This window comes from Suricata suricatta, chromosome 4 (assembly GCF_006229205.1).
Source record: "Suricata suricatta isolate VVHF042 chromosome 4, meerkat_22Aug2017_6uvM2_HiC, whole genome shotgun sequence".
NCBI classification, from domain to species: Eukaryota; Metazoa; Chordata; class Mammalia; order Carnivora; family Herpestidae; genus Suricata; species Suricata suricatta.
In genome coordinates this window covers 42692362-42710576 of record NC_043703.1, presented here as the reverse complement: position 1 = coordinate 42710576, position 18215 = coordinate 42692362, and the positions used below count along the sequence as shown (strand labels likewise).

Below are 18215 nucleotides of genomic sequence, written 5' to 3'. Positions count from 1 at the left end.
CTCTGGTTCTCAAACTGTTAAATGGATATTAGGGTTTTTAATGAATGGAACATTTATTTTTGTGCCAGCTCCACTAACAACATTGACATGATTAGCATACATTTTGGCAACTGTGCTAGCACAAGGTGTTAGTAAAAAGGGGCTTTTATCTTTCAGCTTAATTTGCTTTAACTTTCCTTGTTATGAATGTTTTTAATGTGAGTGAGATGTTTTTGTAAAGGAAATCCTGGCACAAGACGTTATTCAGAAAAATGTCTTTTTATTAATGTTACAGGCATCTCTCATGCTAGAGATGAAGTCTATACCCCAAAACACATTAGTTGTCTTCAAATTTAGAAATAAAATATTTTGTTACTTATACTCCTGGTGAAATCACTACACTGTGGAGGACTCTTTTTTAAAAAGAATATCGCTACTTGTTTCATACGTAGTTCCTTCCTTTAAAAAAGAGAAATAAGATATAAAAATGACTGGTGCAGGATGTTTTCCTCTGTTGCTATACATCCGTTATGAATGAAAAGTTTTGGGGGTTAAATGATCTTAGTTTCTTAGCTCAAGTGCCTCTCATACAAAAGGAATTTCCAATAAAAATATATGTCCTTTTTGTAACAAACAGTACTGCCTCCTATACTTATTTATTCAAATTGTCAAACTGAAGAAAACAAGAAAAATGAGTTAATACAACTTCAAAAGATATTGGGTGTTTGCATTCAATTTTTTTGCAATGTATTTTTAAAATGTATTGAAAGCTAGTGTAACATAGCTAACAGAGGGTTTGTTATAACTATGTAGTAAAATGAATGTTTATAGTTGATACTGAAAAATTAATATGCATGTGCACATGCATGGGTATAAATTCTCATGTGAACTGTGAAGCATATAGGCATATTCTCTATTATATATCTATTATATATTATATACATTTATTTATACACACATACTCAATGCTTTAGCCAATGTTTAACTGAGTAATGAATTAGTTTAATATAAACTCTAGCAAACAGAATATTTACACTGTACCCACATTTATCTCTAAAAGCAAACAGATGCCAATAACAGGCACTTCAGTGAAAGTACAAGCCCATGTTCAAATATAAAATGCTAAAAATGAGAAAGAAATTATGAAAATATAAACCTTTAATTTGCAGACATATAAACACGTTTGGTACAGTACAGACACATGATGCCAAAAAGTAGAATGATCCAGCTTAAGCTAACACATTCCTTGTTTACACAGATATTTTGCTATAGCTCTCCTATAAAATAAAATTCCCAGCTCACACAATGAAGTGAAAGAGATCAATCACTGAGGAACCAGCCTGCTTCATTGCAAAGGATTCAATAAAAGCTAAGTTATCAAAGCAATCTGCTGCTGGGCTTACAAATAAACTCTTGGACCTAATCCAAAGCCAAAGGAAGGAAGCCAGAAACAGTGGCCAACAAACCTAAATGACAACAACAAAAAAAGAAGTATAACTTTTATATAAAAGGCCCAACTAAAACAACCAGTAGTATACACTAGCCTCTACAATAATTCCGTTTTAATATGATTTTTAATGCAAGCACATAAAAACCTAATCTATAACCCAAGTACAAAGTATACATGACAAGTTGTCAAAGCACCAAAATGTCGTGAACACCTACAAAGCAACTAAGGATTGAAACATTTCTTTGCTCCTGGCTGTTTTCCTTGGACACAATTTCCAGTTGCAATGTTCGTAAGGGAGAATATATACATTTCCCCTGTAGTAATAGCAAGTGCAGTGGTAAAGCGAACAGAAAGCAATTTGAGTACATGGAAAGTGAAATACTGTGCAGCAGGTCAAATCTGTAACGTGTGGCAATGTCTTCACCCTTGCTAAAGAGCAATTGCGCTTCCCTTTCAAGAGGAAATGCCTTCTCTTTCAAACTATACAAGATCTACTTGTGAGGTAATAAACATTCTGTTTACAAATGCATTTCTTTTCTTTCTTATCATACATTGAAGTGCAGTGAAATTCAATTTATTTCAATTTCGTATTTCTTAAACGTTAAAAACAATATATTTAAAATATACTCTTTCGTTAATTTCATGTACAACAACTGTCATGTACAATGCCTCAAAACAGTTCCCTGCGAAGGAGCAGCTGATGCCCTCTTGTGGTTAAAGGGCTTTTTAGACCAAAAAAATACAATGTACCATTTTCTTACCTTATTCCCAGGTTCTATCAGTCTGCTTGGTGAATGAAAGCTGCAAATCATGTCCAAGCTTTTTTTTTTAATAACAGTTCTATAGCTGTTCTATAGCTGTTAGTACTAATTTTCATTAGAAAATGCTGTACACATTTTATAACCTCTGATTTTGAATTTAAAAACCTGTAAACAGCTTATTTACAATATAGTACAAGTTATAAATTAGTCGTCTCCCATTGAAACTGGCATCTACACACTCTTGTTTAGGTGATAAAGGCTACCCCAGGTCAGTTAAGACATCTCTGTGTTATTCCACAACGAAACGTCAAATATTAGAAATAGCCACTGGTTTCCTCTCTCTCATATGCAAGTCGATTTTTCCTTTGAGTGGAATTTGTACTTCCAAATTTTCGTCTTCCCTGTGATGCTTTTTCCCTCTCCTTAAGCAGATGTATATGCCCATCCCTGTTACAAGTGTGATAGAACCCAAGCTTATCACAGACAGAGCCACTAAGGTGGGCACACAGGACACAGACTCGACTTTCCTATGAGTTGGTTCTATTGAGATCTGCGGTTCTTTCTCCTCTATGTTAATTTCTGGTTCCTTCCTTAAAAGACTCTCAATGTAGCTCTCATTACTGACAGTGTCATTGACAAACAGGTTCACCATGACCGTGGAGTGGAGAGGTTCGGGATAACCATGATCACTCACTTTCACCAGTAAACGATGGAGTCCGTAATCTGTCTGCAGCAATGCCTCTTCCAAAGTAATGTTGCCGGTTTTAGGGTCAATCCTAAAGGACTCGGGCCTAGGACCTCTTCTTCCTATGATGCTGTAAGCTATGACGGCGTTCATGCCAGTGTCTTTGTCAACAGCATAGACCTCCGTCACTGGGGAGCCGGGGAGAGTAGAAGGCAGTACCAACAGGTAGGACATGTTCGACTGAGGAAACAGGACAAGAGGAGGGTTGTCATTGATATCGAGAAGGAGAATTGTGATTTTTGCAGTCGAAGAGAGGGCAGGCTCACCCCCGTCAACAGCTTCGACCCACAAAGTATAGGAGCTCTGCTGCTCTCTGTCCAAAGAGACTTTGGCTCTCAGCATGCCCTTTCCTGTGTCTATGACAAAAATATCGCTCTGGTTCACCACCGAGAGGGCAACCCATCCATTTCGTCCGGTGTCCGCATCTGTTACACTAATTACCCCAATTTCACCGTATCCTGGAAAGTTTTCTGGCACAAAAAAGCTGAAGTCTTTGTTGATAAACCTAGGACTGTTGTCATTTTTATCCAACACCGTGAGAGCCACCGTGGCTACTGATTCTCTGGGTGGCTTCCCAGAGTCAACTGCTCTGACTGTGTACCTGTACTTTTCTTTCTCTTCTCGGTCCAGCTGAGTCGAAACTGTCAGAATCCCTGTGACACTGTCTAGGGAAAAATACGATGGGGCATCAGGTCCCAGAAAATAGGAAACTTGGCCTCTCTCACCGCTGTCAGCATCGGTAGCATACAGCTTAGTCAAAAAGGCATTGGGGGCGTTGTTTTCTTCAATAGTCAGTTCCAGCAAGGGTTGAAGGAAAACAGGAGCATTGTCGTTGTCATCTAAAAGTTGCACTTTAATAATTTTTTTGACATGAAATCCCTCAGAGTTCCAGGCCACCACAGCTATTTCATAGAACTGCTGTAGCTCGTAGTCCATAGGTTTTGTGGTTTCCAGCAAATATTCATTACTGTATGGTTTGTAAGGCGATAATCTGAACGGCCCATCACCGTCCAAGTAGCAGTTCACCTTGTATTTACCTTCTGGATCTCTTATGGTGAAGAACGCAATCGGAGTGTTAACAGGCTCCAGTTCTTTCAAGTAAATGATACCATCTACCTCATTTGCTATATAACGAGGAACGATTTCAGGTGGCCTGAAAATGACTTTGATAATGGTCACCAGGGCCGTGGTCATGGCAGGGATGCAGCCTGGCCCGTTGGCAAGGATGGTGAGCTTGTGAGTTTGCAGAACACTTCCCCCGATCTTATTGAAAAGTTTAATGACGCCGGTGGTCTCATCCAGGTGGAATAAATCCTTGGATGCTTGTGGAACTTTCTGGCTGTACGAGTAAGTGATCTGAGCATTGGTTCCCAAGTCTCTATCCACAGCCTGGACAGCTGCAACGGGTGTGCCCACGGTAGCATTCCCAAACACAGTGACGTTGATTTGTGAGTCTGTGAAGAGAGGGCAATTGTCATTAATGTCAGTTATGCCAATGGTGAGGGTGGCACTGCCCAACAGTGGTGGAGACCCACCATCCTCTGCTATGATGATGCTAACGTACTGGTCCTGGGTCTCCCTGTCCAAGAGTCCCATGACAATCAGGTAGGGAGTGCGCTCCCCATTCTCATTCTCCTCCACGTCCAGGGTGAACATGCGGTGGTAGTCCAGCAAACGGTAGGTCTGCACCCCATTCGTGCCTATATCTGGGTCCATGGCAGGATGCTCTATGGCCAGCCGGGTGTTTATAGGGGCGTTTTCTGGTACCCAAACTGAGATCTGGGAAACGGGGAACTGCGGCGCGTTGTCATTAATGTCCCGGATTGCGATTTTCACCTTCACAAACCTAAAGTACTCCTGAGGCAGGACCAGTACATCCAGAAGCAAAAGACAAGAGTCAGAGGAAGGGGAGGAGGAGATGGAAATGCTGCCGCCCCAGGCAGCTCCTCCACCTCCTTCTAGACACAGGGCCTCCCGGTCGATCTCCTGGGCAGACGTGTGCAGCTCCCCGGAGCGGTTGTCCAGGGTCACGTACTGGCCACTCAGTCCCCGGGAGGCCAGGCTGAAGGAGAGAGGGGGGTTCCGCTCAGCCTCCGTTCGTTCCGGCAGCTGCGGCAGCTGGTCCTGCCTCCCGGCGGCGCGGGGCACCAGCCGCAGGTCCTCGGCCAGGCTGCCGATGAGCACCCCCGCCGGCAGTCCCTCGTTCAGGCTGTACAGGAGCTCCGTGGCCCGGCTGTAACTCGCGAGGCAGTTGAAGGGTCCCACGAAGAGGAAAAACAGACAGAGATGCTGAAAAGTGGGGGAGGGGAGAAGGCTCGTTACACACGCGGGAACACGGAGACTGGAGTCAGAGACCAGGGCCAGGGGGTCATACTGGCCCCCATCCCCATCCCCAAAGGCAAACATTCTAGTCAGAGAGGGATGAAGAGGAAACTTGCTGTAAAGAAGAGATCTATGGAGCCACACTGTCGCCAAAACTTAATTTTTCTGTTCACTTTCTGCAACCCCCTCCTTGCCCGTGTGCACCCTCACTGAGTTAATAATAATCGGAATCCCAGGCCATAAAGCATCCCCGGAAACACACGGCGGAGGGGAGAGGACTCCACTCGGGGACTGCGCCACGCCGCAGGGAAGCCACCGGGGCAGGCGATGGAGAGCAAGACGGTTGGGAGCGGAGAGGAATGAGCGATGATGGACAATTCATCACTTTATTTCCCACTAAGGTCCCCGGAACGCGAAATGGGCTACATCCCTTTTTGTGAGACCACCGCTACCAACAACAATGTCAGTAATAATTATATGGAAAACATTTGACACGTTCCCTTCGGGCCCCTCCCACCCCCAATTAAATAAACACTTTAGGTCAGAGAAGTGATTTTCATTTTAGCTCTCATCTATCAAATCGAAAGGATCCGGGTCTCCACCTCCCATTAAGCCCTCACTAATCCCTCTTCCCTTAGGGAGGACAGGCGGAAAATGCTTACGCAAACAATTTGTCAATTACAGTGGACAGTCTTAGCAGGTGCGGGCGGCAGGAAATAATCTCCGCACCCCTGTATCTCAAGCCCATCAACCCCTCCACCTCATCTGCCTACATTTCCATCTCAGAAACTTACTCTCCCGACCCAAGGACTAGACTATTCCTTGCTTAAATGAAAACACCTTATCCCAAACTCCCTTTCCCTCCCCCCAACCTTCCCGTGAAGTTTGGATTAAGGTTCGAAAACCCGTCCAGGAGTAGGAACTGCCTCCCAGCACCGCAACTTGTCCGGGCTGCAGGGCTCCGGGACCCCAACCCTTACCGGCAGGCTTCTGTGGCTGGTGCTGCTCCTGGGACGACGTAGGCGCCCCATATCCAGGCGCGGGTGCCAGGTCGCCGGGCGCCAGCTCACTGCCAGGGCCCGCGAGCTGCGCGCACTCCCCCGGCCGCGCATTCCCTGGGAGGCTGCAGTCAGCGCGCTCCTGGCGGGAGGGCGGCAGAAGACACGCCCTCTGTGTTCATGCAAATCGCTGGGGAACTTCAGCCAATAGTCACCGGCTCCTCAGTTAAGGATGGGAGCTAAAGGGGGGCCGCACGGCGCGGGGCAGAAGGGCACCCGGTCATGGTTTCCTTCCCAGGACGTGGGTGAGTCCGGTCCCCGCCGGAGGAGCCGGAATGGAGAGGACTTGCCTCTGAAGACCGCGACGAGGCGCCACCCGGTCTAGACCCGGAGCGCGTGCCCACCAGAGCTCCCTCCTCGCCGCACCGGTCACAGCCCAAGTCCACAGGTTGCGAGCAGGAGAGGGAGAATTAGAATAAATAAATAAACAAGGGTGCGTGTGTATCTGAATGGAGAGAGCGAGGAAGTCGGCGCTACCGAGCGGCCACGGGCGCGATCCCCAGACGCTTGCTCTGCCACCAGTTTTTCGGAGAGACTTGGCTCCGGCGGTGTTGGCACAGGGAGAGAAAACCCACTCTCCTCTGCGGAAGGAAGGGATTCCCAACTCTTTGTAAGGTGCTCTGAGCCTGAAAAGCAAACCTATGAATTCGGTGAGGGATTTGACAAGCTCTAATATTTTAGAATCTTCGCCGTTGGTGGCTCGATTCCTAGTTGTACGCGCAAGGGTCTCTGGGTGTCTTCCTTGTGGTCCTACTTTAGAGGCAGTTGTGGCTTCTGGCCAAAAGAAGAGCCAAGGGGGAAGTGGAAACAATTATGTGGTAACACAAGTAGTTCTTGTAAGCAATCTGAACATACTTCTCTAGGGGTGAATTTTCTTTTTTCACTCACTGACGCTTAGGTTAAAAAAATTGGTTACTTTTCAAATGATCGCTCCCCGCCGCCTTGGAATACTTCTTGGGAAAGCAGCCCTTTAGAAAGAAATCCTGGAGGGGAGTAGTGCAAAAATGCTTGGACATTTCCTCTGACTCTCACACTCAATAGCCACCTGACCTGTTTCTTCATTTATAAAATCAGGGCTGGTGAGAGACTCCAAGGTATTAAAGTCTGTGAAACACTTTTTGATCTGCAGGGTGCCATATAAATAATGGAAAAGATCATTGGCCTTTCCCTGAGTAGACATTTCTCTTCATCACTGGGTTTCCACATAGCCTGTGTACTGTCCTGAACATAAAATCCTCCCCACTGCATAATAAGTGCCTGAGCCCAGAATAGAAGAATCTTGGTCTATGGTCAGAGGAAAGGTCTGACTTCCTGTGCTTTCCATAGGCCCCTCTTTAATTTTCCTGTTCTCCTTTATACAAACTGGAATATAAATTGGTTGGCTGAACTGATTGTTTTCTCCTTATTTTCTCTTCATCCCCACTAGTTCTAGAGACACAGACTCCTCAATATTGACAACACACTACATCAGAACACCTGGTGTATGTAAGCTTCTTATTGCACCATGGGCCCATACACAGAGTCCACAAACATACATATCTGGCATATGATAGGGATCTGGTTTATAAAATTAGCTTCTGAAAGTTCTTTAGAATGAAAATGAAGTTATAAAACTAGTTTCCGGAAAGTTCTTTAGAATGAAAATGGAGTGAGGGTAAAGTGGTGAACACACGGGAACATGTTCACGTGGGTGTGAGGCCACCACACAGCTGACAAACCAAACACAGTCAGGGAAGTCTGATTGTCTCTCCTTACTTCTTCAGCTGCTGATTCTGCCCTACCGCTGACCTTTTACCATGATTGGTAAATATTTACTGTGGGATCTGTAGTTGAAACATGTCCGACTCCCAAAGCTGCTTCCGAAATGTGTTTAATTTATGTCTTCACCCATTACCCACAGCTTCTGGAGGTTTGGGGCACGTGGCCAGAATCCGGCAATATGTCAGCAGAGTACATGCAGGCTGGACCCACAGTCTGAATTAGTTTTACATCTATACAGATGACAACTGTGGTAGACTGCATCTCCCCTTCGCAGTTCATGCCCTCTCCAACAGGTGAAAATCACTCACCTCTTGTTTTGTGTGTGTGTGTGTGTGTGTGAAATAATGGGTATCTCTTTCCTTTATTTGTCCTTTCTTTACAATGACACTACACAGGAGCTGTAGTTTATGAAGATAGTCCTATGGAAGAAACGCTGATGCTCTAATTATTTTGTTGAATGTCTTTACGCTCTTTGGACTCTGTGGATTCTTCAACAATTTCTTTCTCTACTTTACGGTGGATAATTTTGGCACAGATGCACCATTTTCAAGTGTCCCCATACCACATCCCAGCAGAATTTTGGTCTCCTGACCATACCATCCAGCTTCTCTCTATGGAGAAGGTCAGTGATCCTCTTCTGCTTCATTCAGTAGGCAAGCACTTAAATCTGTGTATTCCATAATACATAGATTTAGCAATAATTTTGCTAGAGTGTTTCTAAAAAGCAGGACCAATAGAAACACAGAACATTAAACATTCTGGAGATAATGTTTGGAATGCCAGTAATAACCCTCCTTGCTTTGTGGTTGCAAAGTCCCTAGATAGAAGTTTGTCATCAAAACTGGAAGACCTTGGCACAATTTGAGGGAAAAACCTTCAGGTCACAATCCAAACTGTTAACTGAGCTACTTGTTATTGTCTCTCCTTTTTGAAGATCTAAGCAGAGGTTTCATGCAGGTTTACGCTGCATGAAAGAAGACCAAATACCCTTCTTTCTTCTCCTGTACCTTCATCCTGGGGACAGTGAGAGCATTCCCACCCTCCCGTTCCTTGTGATGCCAGGCCTGTGACCTACCATCTGGTGTCACATATTTCTTTCTAAAGATGACTTAGGGAGCTTCTATGCTATTACTCCCTTGAAAAATAATACTTATGAACTTCTCAGATGTCTCAATTGCTCTGGGCCTGCTTCCCAGATGTTTTGTAAAAATTGATCTAGAAGAATAGTTAGATTATATGCCTCCTGAGCCTATTTTTTTTTCTATAGACAAGGAAAACAATTTGATACAATAGACGGTGCACTGAGCAGAGCCAGGAAACTTGGATTACATTTTCTGGGTTGTTGCTAGGTTACTGTGTGACTTTAGGTAAGCTATCACACCTCTCTGTTTTAATTCCCTATAAATACACCCCTACACAGTACATGGATTTATAAGCATTAAATGGCTTACCTAGTAGCTGTCATTAACAGACACTGAATAATGATGCACAGGTTAATTTGATTATCATTTACTGCATTCATAATAATAATTATCATAATTATTATTAATAATAATTTTCATTTACTGTAAGGCTTCTCTCCTCGCAGTCTTGTCTCATTATAAAGTTGTGAGCATGCTTCTAAGTGTCTATCAGGATATCATCTTCAAACCTTGTACACCTATCAAACATACCATAAACTTTAAATATATTTGAAGTACTTTTTTTTTTCTAGGTAGCTTTTATATAGAACCATTTAAAGTATTTTAATAACAGTATAGTATTCACAAAGTTTCATGTAATTAGTACATACACACCAATATTTAAACCTATTTTGAACCATATTCCTATAAATGTTCTATTTAATTGCAGATTGTAAGTATAAATTTAGAATATGACCTTATTTTAAGACTATTCCATTTTTGCTTATCAATAAATGAAATGAATAGCCCCTTTAGATGACTTAGATATGTGCATATATTGTATATATTACATATATGTAAATATAAATAGTATAAAACATAGGACATATAATGTAAATAGTGTCTAATAGAAAATAATTATAATGGGTATTTACAATTAAATATAATTATAATAATTAAATATATGTTTATATAATATGTATTTAAATTAAGTATTTATATAACATATTTAGACAAATCTATTATTTTATAAATAGAAATTATACACATCACACAATTATACACATTACTTAATATGTATAAATGGACTGTATGTGTTTTTAGACACGCATTCCTTTTCTAATCAACAATCAAGACTGAGAGATGATCACATTTATAAAACCAATACAATATTTGAAAAATAATAAAATTGATGGTTTATTATCACTTATGTTTTGAACATAATTATTTGGTTGATGTAGGTATTATTATTTCAGTTTTACAGCCATAAGTTACATGTCTGTCAGCAGCTAGGTCTCCAATCTGTGGTCTCCAAAACAAGTGTTCTTTCTTCTCGGCTATGCCCTCCTACCAGATTGGATGGATCTAGGCCCTGTATATATTTAAATGCTTGGCAAGAGGCTCAGTTGGTTAAGCATCTGACCTTTGATTTTAGCTCAGATTATGATTTCAGGGTCTGGGAGCAGCCCCCTCCCACAACGTTGGGCTTTGGACTGACATTGTGGAGCCTGCTTGGGATTCTCTCTTTCCCTCACTTTCTACACACCTTCCCACTCACTCTCAAAGTAAGCAAATAAACATTAAAGATCAATAGATGTATTTCAAGCCAACAAATGTTTCACTGATCTACAGTTAGAAAAACACTGCCAGCATAGACTGGCTATATGATGCCTTTATGAAGTAAAAAACTTCTATAGTTGATTGCTATGTCCTAAACAGATATTCATACAGAAACACAAATTCCTTTGTGTGTGGCCAGATTTTACTCTTATGATTTCTTGACTTAGAATATATTATGTGCATGTATTTGTTGTGTATACTTGAAAGTCCTGCAAATTGTTGAGTAATTTGATTACTTAGATGGATTACCTGGTTAACTCTCATTTTATATATTAGTTGAGATCAAGAGCAATGGTGTATAACTAATTCAAATTTTAGAAATACTTCTATTTCTTGGAATAGTAGATTTTGGCCTCAGGAATGTACCTGATATTAGTTAGAGGCTAACTGTGACCAAAAACAGTTATTTTTGTACCATCTACGCCTTTCTAAAGCTTTAACTTCAAACATGCCATAAATACCAGTTAGTTACTTCATATTATTTTATTTTTCAAATTTACAAGCATTTTTAAGAAACAGTACTACAGTCGTTCCCCCTCACCTTCAGGGCATAAGGTCCTAAGACCTCCGGTGGATGCCCAAAACCACACGTAGTACTGAATGCTGTTTTTCCTATATATATACACTAATAATAAAACTTAATTTTTTTAAAGTTTATTTATTTGTTTTGAGAGAGAGAGCGAGAGAGAGAGAGAGGGAGAGAGAGAGAGAGCGAGAGAGAGAATGACCTGGGAGGAACAGACAGGGAACAGACAGAAAGGGAGAGAGAGAGAATCCCAAGCAGGCTCCACACTGTCAGGGCAGAGCCCAATGTAGAGCTAAAACCCATGAACTATGAAATCATGACCTAAGCTAAAATCAAGAGTCAGGTGCTTAACTGACTGAGTCATTCAGGGGCTTTTGAAGCTTAATTTATAAATTAGGTGCTGTAAGAGATTAACCGTAACTAGCAGTAAAGTTGAACAATTACAACAATATACTGTAATAAAAATTATGTGAATGTGGTCTTTTCTCTTTCTCAAAATATTTTACTGGACCGTACTCATCTTTCTTGTGATGATGCAAGATAATAAAACGCCTGTGTGATGAGATGAAGGGAGGGGGATGATATAGGCACTGTGACCAGCATTAGGCTACTATTGTTTTTCTGACGATGCTTCAGGAGAATCATGTTTCTAGACCACAGTTGCCCGGGGTAACTAAAACCAATGGAAGCAAAACGGAAGAAAAGGAGGGGATGACAGGAATTTAGGTAAATTGTTGTTCATGTATGTCAAACAGACTTAAAAAACGAAAAAGTCTACATTGCATTATTCCTATACAACTCAGGGCTTAATTGTTTGGTTAATAGGAAATGAGCATATTGGTTCTTCTGCTTAAAAAGCTGTATAATTATTTTAGTAAATAAATATACATTTACACGCTGTATAAAAGAATGCAAATAAGATAAGTTACTATAAGACAAACTTGTGTTTGAACCATTGAACATGGAAATGTGCAGTTTAAGTGACCCTTGGAAAGGTCTGTCTAGCTAACTAGTGCTTTCTTTTTGTTTTAGAAAACTTTGTGTAAAGGGGCTTTGCATTTCTCCTCTTCTCGCACATATTCCAAGAGGAAGGGTGGAGTTGGGTAGAAGAGTCCACGTAAGCAAGAGCAGTTCTTTTATTTTCAGAGCTTAATTAGCATCACTTTAGCAGGAATAAGTATAGCCCAGCAGCCATCAGAAAACCCCAGGCCTAATTTTAGCTCACACTTTCAACCTTCTCTCCTTATCCTCAAAATAAATTTTGAAAGTCAATTTCCAACTCATTTAAATTTCACATTCTTTCTTCTCACTTCTGGTAGAGGTGATAATGAGCAGTGAAATCATCAAAAGAAAGGTAGTAGGATTGAGGAGGAGACAAAAATGAAAGGCATGGAAAATCCACAAAGTGGATCCGCAGTAGCTGAATAATGAACAGTTAACTGAATGCAGGTTATTGATGACATGTGTGCCTTACTTCCTGGAGTCAGTCCCTGGGAGACTTGAAAGAAGAGAGAGGTACGGGCTGTGAGAGGATAAAGTAATCGCAAGCCTTATAAATTAGCATAGAAATTAGGTCAGGGGCAAAAGAAATCCATGGAAGGAGAGACATCATTTTATATTTTATTCGAGGGCACTGATCCTCTGACTTACATCCTGTGTTCTTTAGATGCCAATTCTTCCTTCACAAACTGAAGTGTTACATTTGGAAAAACTTAATGAAAATTTGTGCTCAGGTAATGTTTTTACACGGATCGACAGATCTTTTGCCTAGCTTTATAAAAATCTCTTTTCATCTAATTCTTTGAATCTAAGGTAGGATCGTTAAAGCCTGCATGACTGTTCTGCTCTCACTGTGTGGGGTATATGAAAGCACTGAGCTAGTATTGTAGCGCCCGTGAAAGCTTTCTTTTTCTATGACGTAAAAAGTCAACATGATCCTGGTGGTAAAACTATCATCATTAGCTTCTTCTTTTGGGATATCTTTTTAGGAAGAGGGTAGAGATTGCTGACCTCAATTTCATTTACTGCTACATCTACCAATTACTGAGCATGTAACTTTTGCCAGGTGCATGGTGAGCATTAGCTCTAATCTTCACAAGGCCCCTACAAATTAATGATAACCCCATTTTAAAGATAAAGAATCTGAGACTTTCAGAGGGTGAGTGGGTTGCTTGAGGTCACACAGCTGGGAAGTGGCCAAGTTAGGATTGAACAGGAAACATTTGAGGTACTTTATTTTAATGTTGGTGAATCTTTGTCTTATATATTCACTGAAATAAGCACATACATTGAACATTGAATATGTGCACCTTATAAACAAGGCAAAGAATGTGACAGCAACAGAATCATTTAAAAATACCAAACTTGCAGAAAAACTAAATAATTATTGACAAAATGTAAATGCCATATTTATGAAATAGCAAATATTTTCTTGTCTTTATTTGAATTATCAAGAAAAGGGAGTAGATTTTATAATGAATTTTCATGAATGGTTTGGAATTATATGTCAAAAAGACATTTATTTGGTGAAAGTAATATGTGCCTTGATAATGAAATCATAAATATCCCCAAGGCTGTCTAATTCTTAGTTATAGATAATGTTCAAACCTGGTCTAGTTGATATCAACTTTATTTAAAATACAATAATAATAATTATAGGGTTTTTTCTCCTCTCTGTGGATAAATAAAATCTTACTTCACTAGATTTTAGTGAAGTATCACTAATAATTATTAGTTATTAAAGATATTACTAACTTTATTTAGATAATTGTATGTTCCTTTAGGATTTAAAAGAAATTGGACAAATGTAGATGGTGACGATGACTAGATTAATGTTTGTCATATCCAGAATTTAGGTTTTTTTGGTGCAATTTAACACTCAGAGACAAAGGAGAAATGAAAGCTAGAAAGAAAAACAAAATGATTTATTTATGATTTATGTGGGAGGCAAACTTTTTCTTTGGTAGTTTTCTCTAAATGGAGAAGATTAAGAATTCCTTGAATGTGCCATAAGCATGACATATATTCTCTATAAAAGCAATTTTTAAATTCTAAATGTGGAAATATATGGCATGCTTTCTTGAAACAACAACAAAAAATTTCCACTTCCATATTCCAATACACTAAAAAAAAAACCCCAAATCCATTAAAGTCCTGTCAGAGCTTGTTATACTATTAAGCAGTGATTATAAAAGGGATTTTACACAGAGCATATACTAGTCACAAAGCTGAGAAACCTAAGATATCCCTGCTAGCTGCAAGTGTGAACATTTTAGCATTTTTGTGGTATTTCTGGATCATGATTGATTCCAGGTGCTGTCTCCACATATCCAAATATATGTAAGAGAAGCTCTTTAAAAACAAATGTTTTTTAAGTTTATTTACTTATTTTGAGAGAGACAGAGACAGCATGCATGGGGGAGAGTATGGAGAGAGAGAGAGAGAGAGAGAGAGAGAGAGAGAGAGAGAATCCAAGGAGGCTCCACACTGGAAATGAAGAGCCCTACATAGGGCTTGAACTCATGAAACCTTGAGATATTGATCTGAACTGGAAGCATAACCAACTGAGCCCCCAGGAAGCCCACAAGAGAAGCTCTTGAGACTAGACATGGATCCTTTGAATCTGCATCACTACCAACAGCTCTCTGAAGTGTTACCCCACAGCCTACAGTTTACTTCATACATTAATCAAAGCAGCACTGACCTTTTTTAGGGGGCAAAAGGACAGGTTTTCACTTCTACTTACTGTTAATCAGAAAATATTAGAAGTCTTGGGGCGCTTGGGTGGCTCAGTCGGTTAAGCATCTGACTTCGGCTCAGGTCATGATCTTACGGTTGGTGGGTTTGAGCCCCGCACTGGGCTCTGTGCTGACAGCTAGCTCAGAGCCTGGAGCCTGCTTCAGCTTCTGTGTCTCCCTCTCTCTCTAACCCTCCTCTCCTTGTGCTGTCTCTCTCTGTCTCTCAAAAATAAATAAAAAACATTAAAAATTTATAATAAAAATAATAAAGAAAACATTAGAAGTCTTGAGTCACCTTTATATTTTTCTGTCTAATAGATTTTGGCCAGTAGACAGCATATTTATTCCTTAGACATTATCAGAGGCTGAAGAATGGGAGACACAAGAAGATACAAGAAGGTGCTAGACTCTTTATTGTTGTTACTTTTGTGTATTTATAGCCCACTTTCCTTGACTTTGCATGTTCACAGTTCACTTTTTCTGACTTTCTGATGCTACACTGGAGTATGTTTTGTATCAAATACGTCTGACCTTTAATGACTTGTTGGATTTCCTCTTCTTGCTTTTGTAACTATGGGTTTCTCCAAAGATTCTATTTTCTTCTGGTCACTCACCGGGGAGCCCTTTCATTACAATTCTAGTCATCTCTTTCTATATATAGGCATCCCAGTGCCATTTCTGAAGTCCTCAAATTCTGCACATTCAAAATTTTTCCTGTCACTAGAAGTCATCTACAACCAAAAATACCTTTCTCCCAGGTGACACCAAAGTCCCTCCCTAAAGATACTTTCTCCTTCTTCTTCAAAATGACCTGTTCTCGGTCAAATAACCTAACATATGACAGTGCGTCTAGCATAGAACAGAAATATCCACGTGTAAAAACGTACTAATTACTGAAGGGTAGTTCATAAATATTGTGAAACCAGTAGCTGCTATTGCCATTTGCTGATGGAAAGTAGAACTGAGGCTCGTAGTTTTGTTTTTACCGTATTGATACATAAAGAACTGATTGTTTCTGGAAAATAGCAGTTCCAGAAGTTCAAAGAAATCACTTAGCAGTACCTAGCACTGTTGCCTCAGAAAAATCAGCAGCCTACCTCACAAGAGGCTTCAGAGAATTGAATTAGCGTGGTAAGAAAATAACAGCCACAAGTTTTTGAACATTCATTGGACTAAGATACACAATTGACCCTTAATCAACACAGGGGATGGGGGTTGACTGTCCACACAGTCGAAAATCTGCATTTAATGTTTGACTCTCCCAAAACTTAACTACTAATGGACTTAACCAATAAGCATAACAAGTCAATTCACATGTTTGTATTATAGACTACATTCTTACAATAAAGTAAGCTGGAGAAAATAAAATGTTATTAAGAAAATCATAAGGAAGAGAAAATACATTACACCACTGTACTATATTTATTGAAAAAAATCTGCATATAAGTGGATCGCTGCAGATCAAACCCCTGTTGTTCAGGGGTTACCTGTATATGCATATACGCATAGTCACAGATATAGATATGTGTGTATCATACATCTTTATGTTGTGTATGTCTATATGTGTGTGTGTGTCATACATAAATTCTCACAATAGTCCTATCAGTAGGAATTATTGTTTCCAATTAAAAAATGTGGACATTAAAGTTTAAAGCATTATGTAGTACATTTTCCAAGATCACACAGCCACACTTAAAGATATTTTTTAAGTTTTAAGCCTTCTTTACACCCAACAAGGAGCTCAGAACTTACAATCTTGAAATTAAGAATTGTGTGCTCTACTGACTGAGCCAGCCAGGCGCCCCCACACTGCCATATTTAAAACCTTCCAAGTATTACCTTAATTCAGACACTATATAATACTGGGCTATATAGCACAGGCTGAAAAAAATCTAATTTGGGGAAGGAGAGGAGACTGCATTTTAAAATCTCATGCTTAATTCATATTGACCTGTATGTTCCTGACTGTATGTCCCAATTTCTTAATCTGTTTTAGTCTTTTGTCCCAGAGCATTGATAATACCCCCTTTCACTCTTAAAATACTGTGGGTGAGATGATAAAATATAAGACCAACTTAAGTGAACTATATTTACAAGCTTGGTGCAGAAACTTAGTGTGCAATGAAAATATAACTGTTACAAAGGCTGTCATGCTTCTGTGGCATGGTCAGTGTCTTCTTTTCTGAAGACAGATCTAAGTAGAACAAAAGAATGAGAAGGGTCAAACTGTAAAGTGAATCAAATGTTTATTCATAGCAGACTAAGCTTTGGACTTTGCCGCCAATGGAAATGGGATCCTTAAAGCCATTTGGCTGCTCACTGTTGCCATGTGCACATCCTATAGGGTCTCCTTTTTTATAATTTCCAAAGCTGGTTGATCTCTCTGCTTTAAAAAAAAAAAAAGAACATGCATACCTTTCTCAGGGTAGGACATGAAGCTGATGTCTGGGAACCATTCCTTTTTCACTGAAGAGCAATTTCATGCTTATGCTCTGATTGTGTGATCAGGGAAGAGGACGTTTTTCCTTATTATCAAGGTATGGAGGGGCATTTCACAGTAGCTTGCAGGTAGGGACGAGGGGACAGACAGCATTGTGATCAAGAGCCTAAGCTTTGTGGCCAGACAGACCTGGCTTCAATTCTGCAAGTTACTGGTGGTGTTCCCTTGAGTTTTACTTAGAATTTTAAAAACTTTATTTTTAACGTTTAATTATTATTGAGAAACCGAGAGACATGGAGCATGAGCATAGGAAGGGTGAAGAAAGAGGGAGACACAGAATCTGAAGCAGGCTCCAGACTCTGAGCTGTCAGCACAGAGCCCCATGTGGAGCTCGAACTCACAAACTGTGAGATCATGACCCGAGCCGAAGTCAGACACCTAACTAACTGAGCCATCCAGGCGCCCCTCCTTAGAATTTTGAAGACTCAATTTTTCCATTTGATAAAAAATAGTTTAAAATTTTCAGCACTTACTATTTGACAGGCAGTGTCCTAGGAGCATTACCTATATTAAATCATTTAATTTTTGTAGCATTTATATAAGAGAGATATACTGTCAACTACTGTTATTTTAATATGATGTGTAAGGAGGCTCAGTAACTTGTCCCAGCTCCTACAGTCAGGAGTGGAGAAGCT

General features: G+C 40.3%; 1 protein-coding gene across 1 annotated transcript; it reads right to left on the bottom strand.

Annotated features, from left to right (window-relative positions):
• Positions 1-239: 239 nt before the first annotated feature.
• On the bottom strand, positions 240-6369 carry PCDH20 (protocadherin 20). The gene is made up of 2 exons (XM_029938433.1): positions 6238-6369; positions 240-5224 (listed from the first exon to the last, which is right to left on the bottom strand). The coding sequence occupies exons 1-2, from the start codon at positions 6367-6369 to the stop codon at positions 2498-2500; spliced, it is 2859 nt and encodes a 952-aa protein (XP_029794293.1). The 3' UTR covers positions 240-2497.
• Between the last annotated feature and the right edge of the window lie 11846 nt (positions 6370-18215).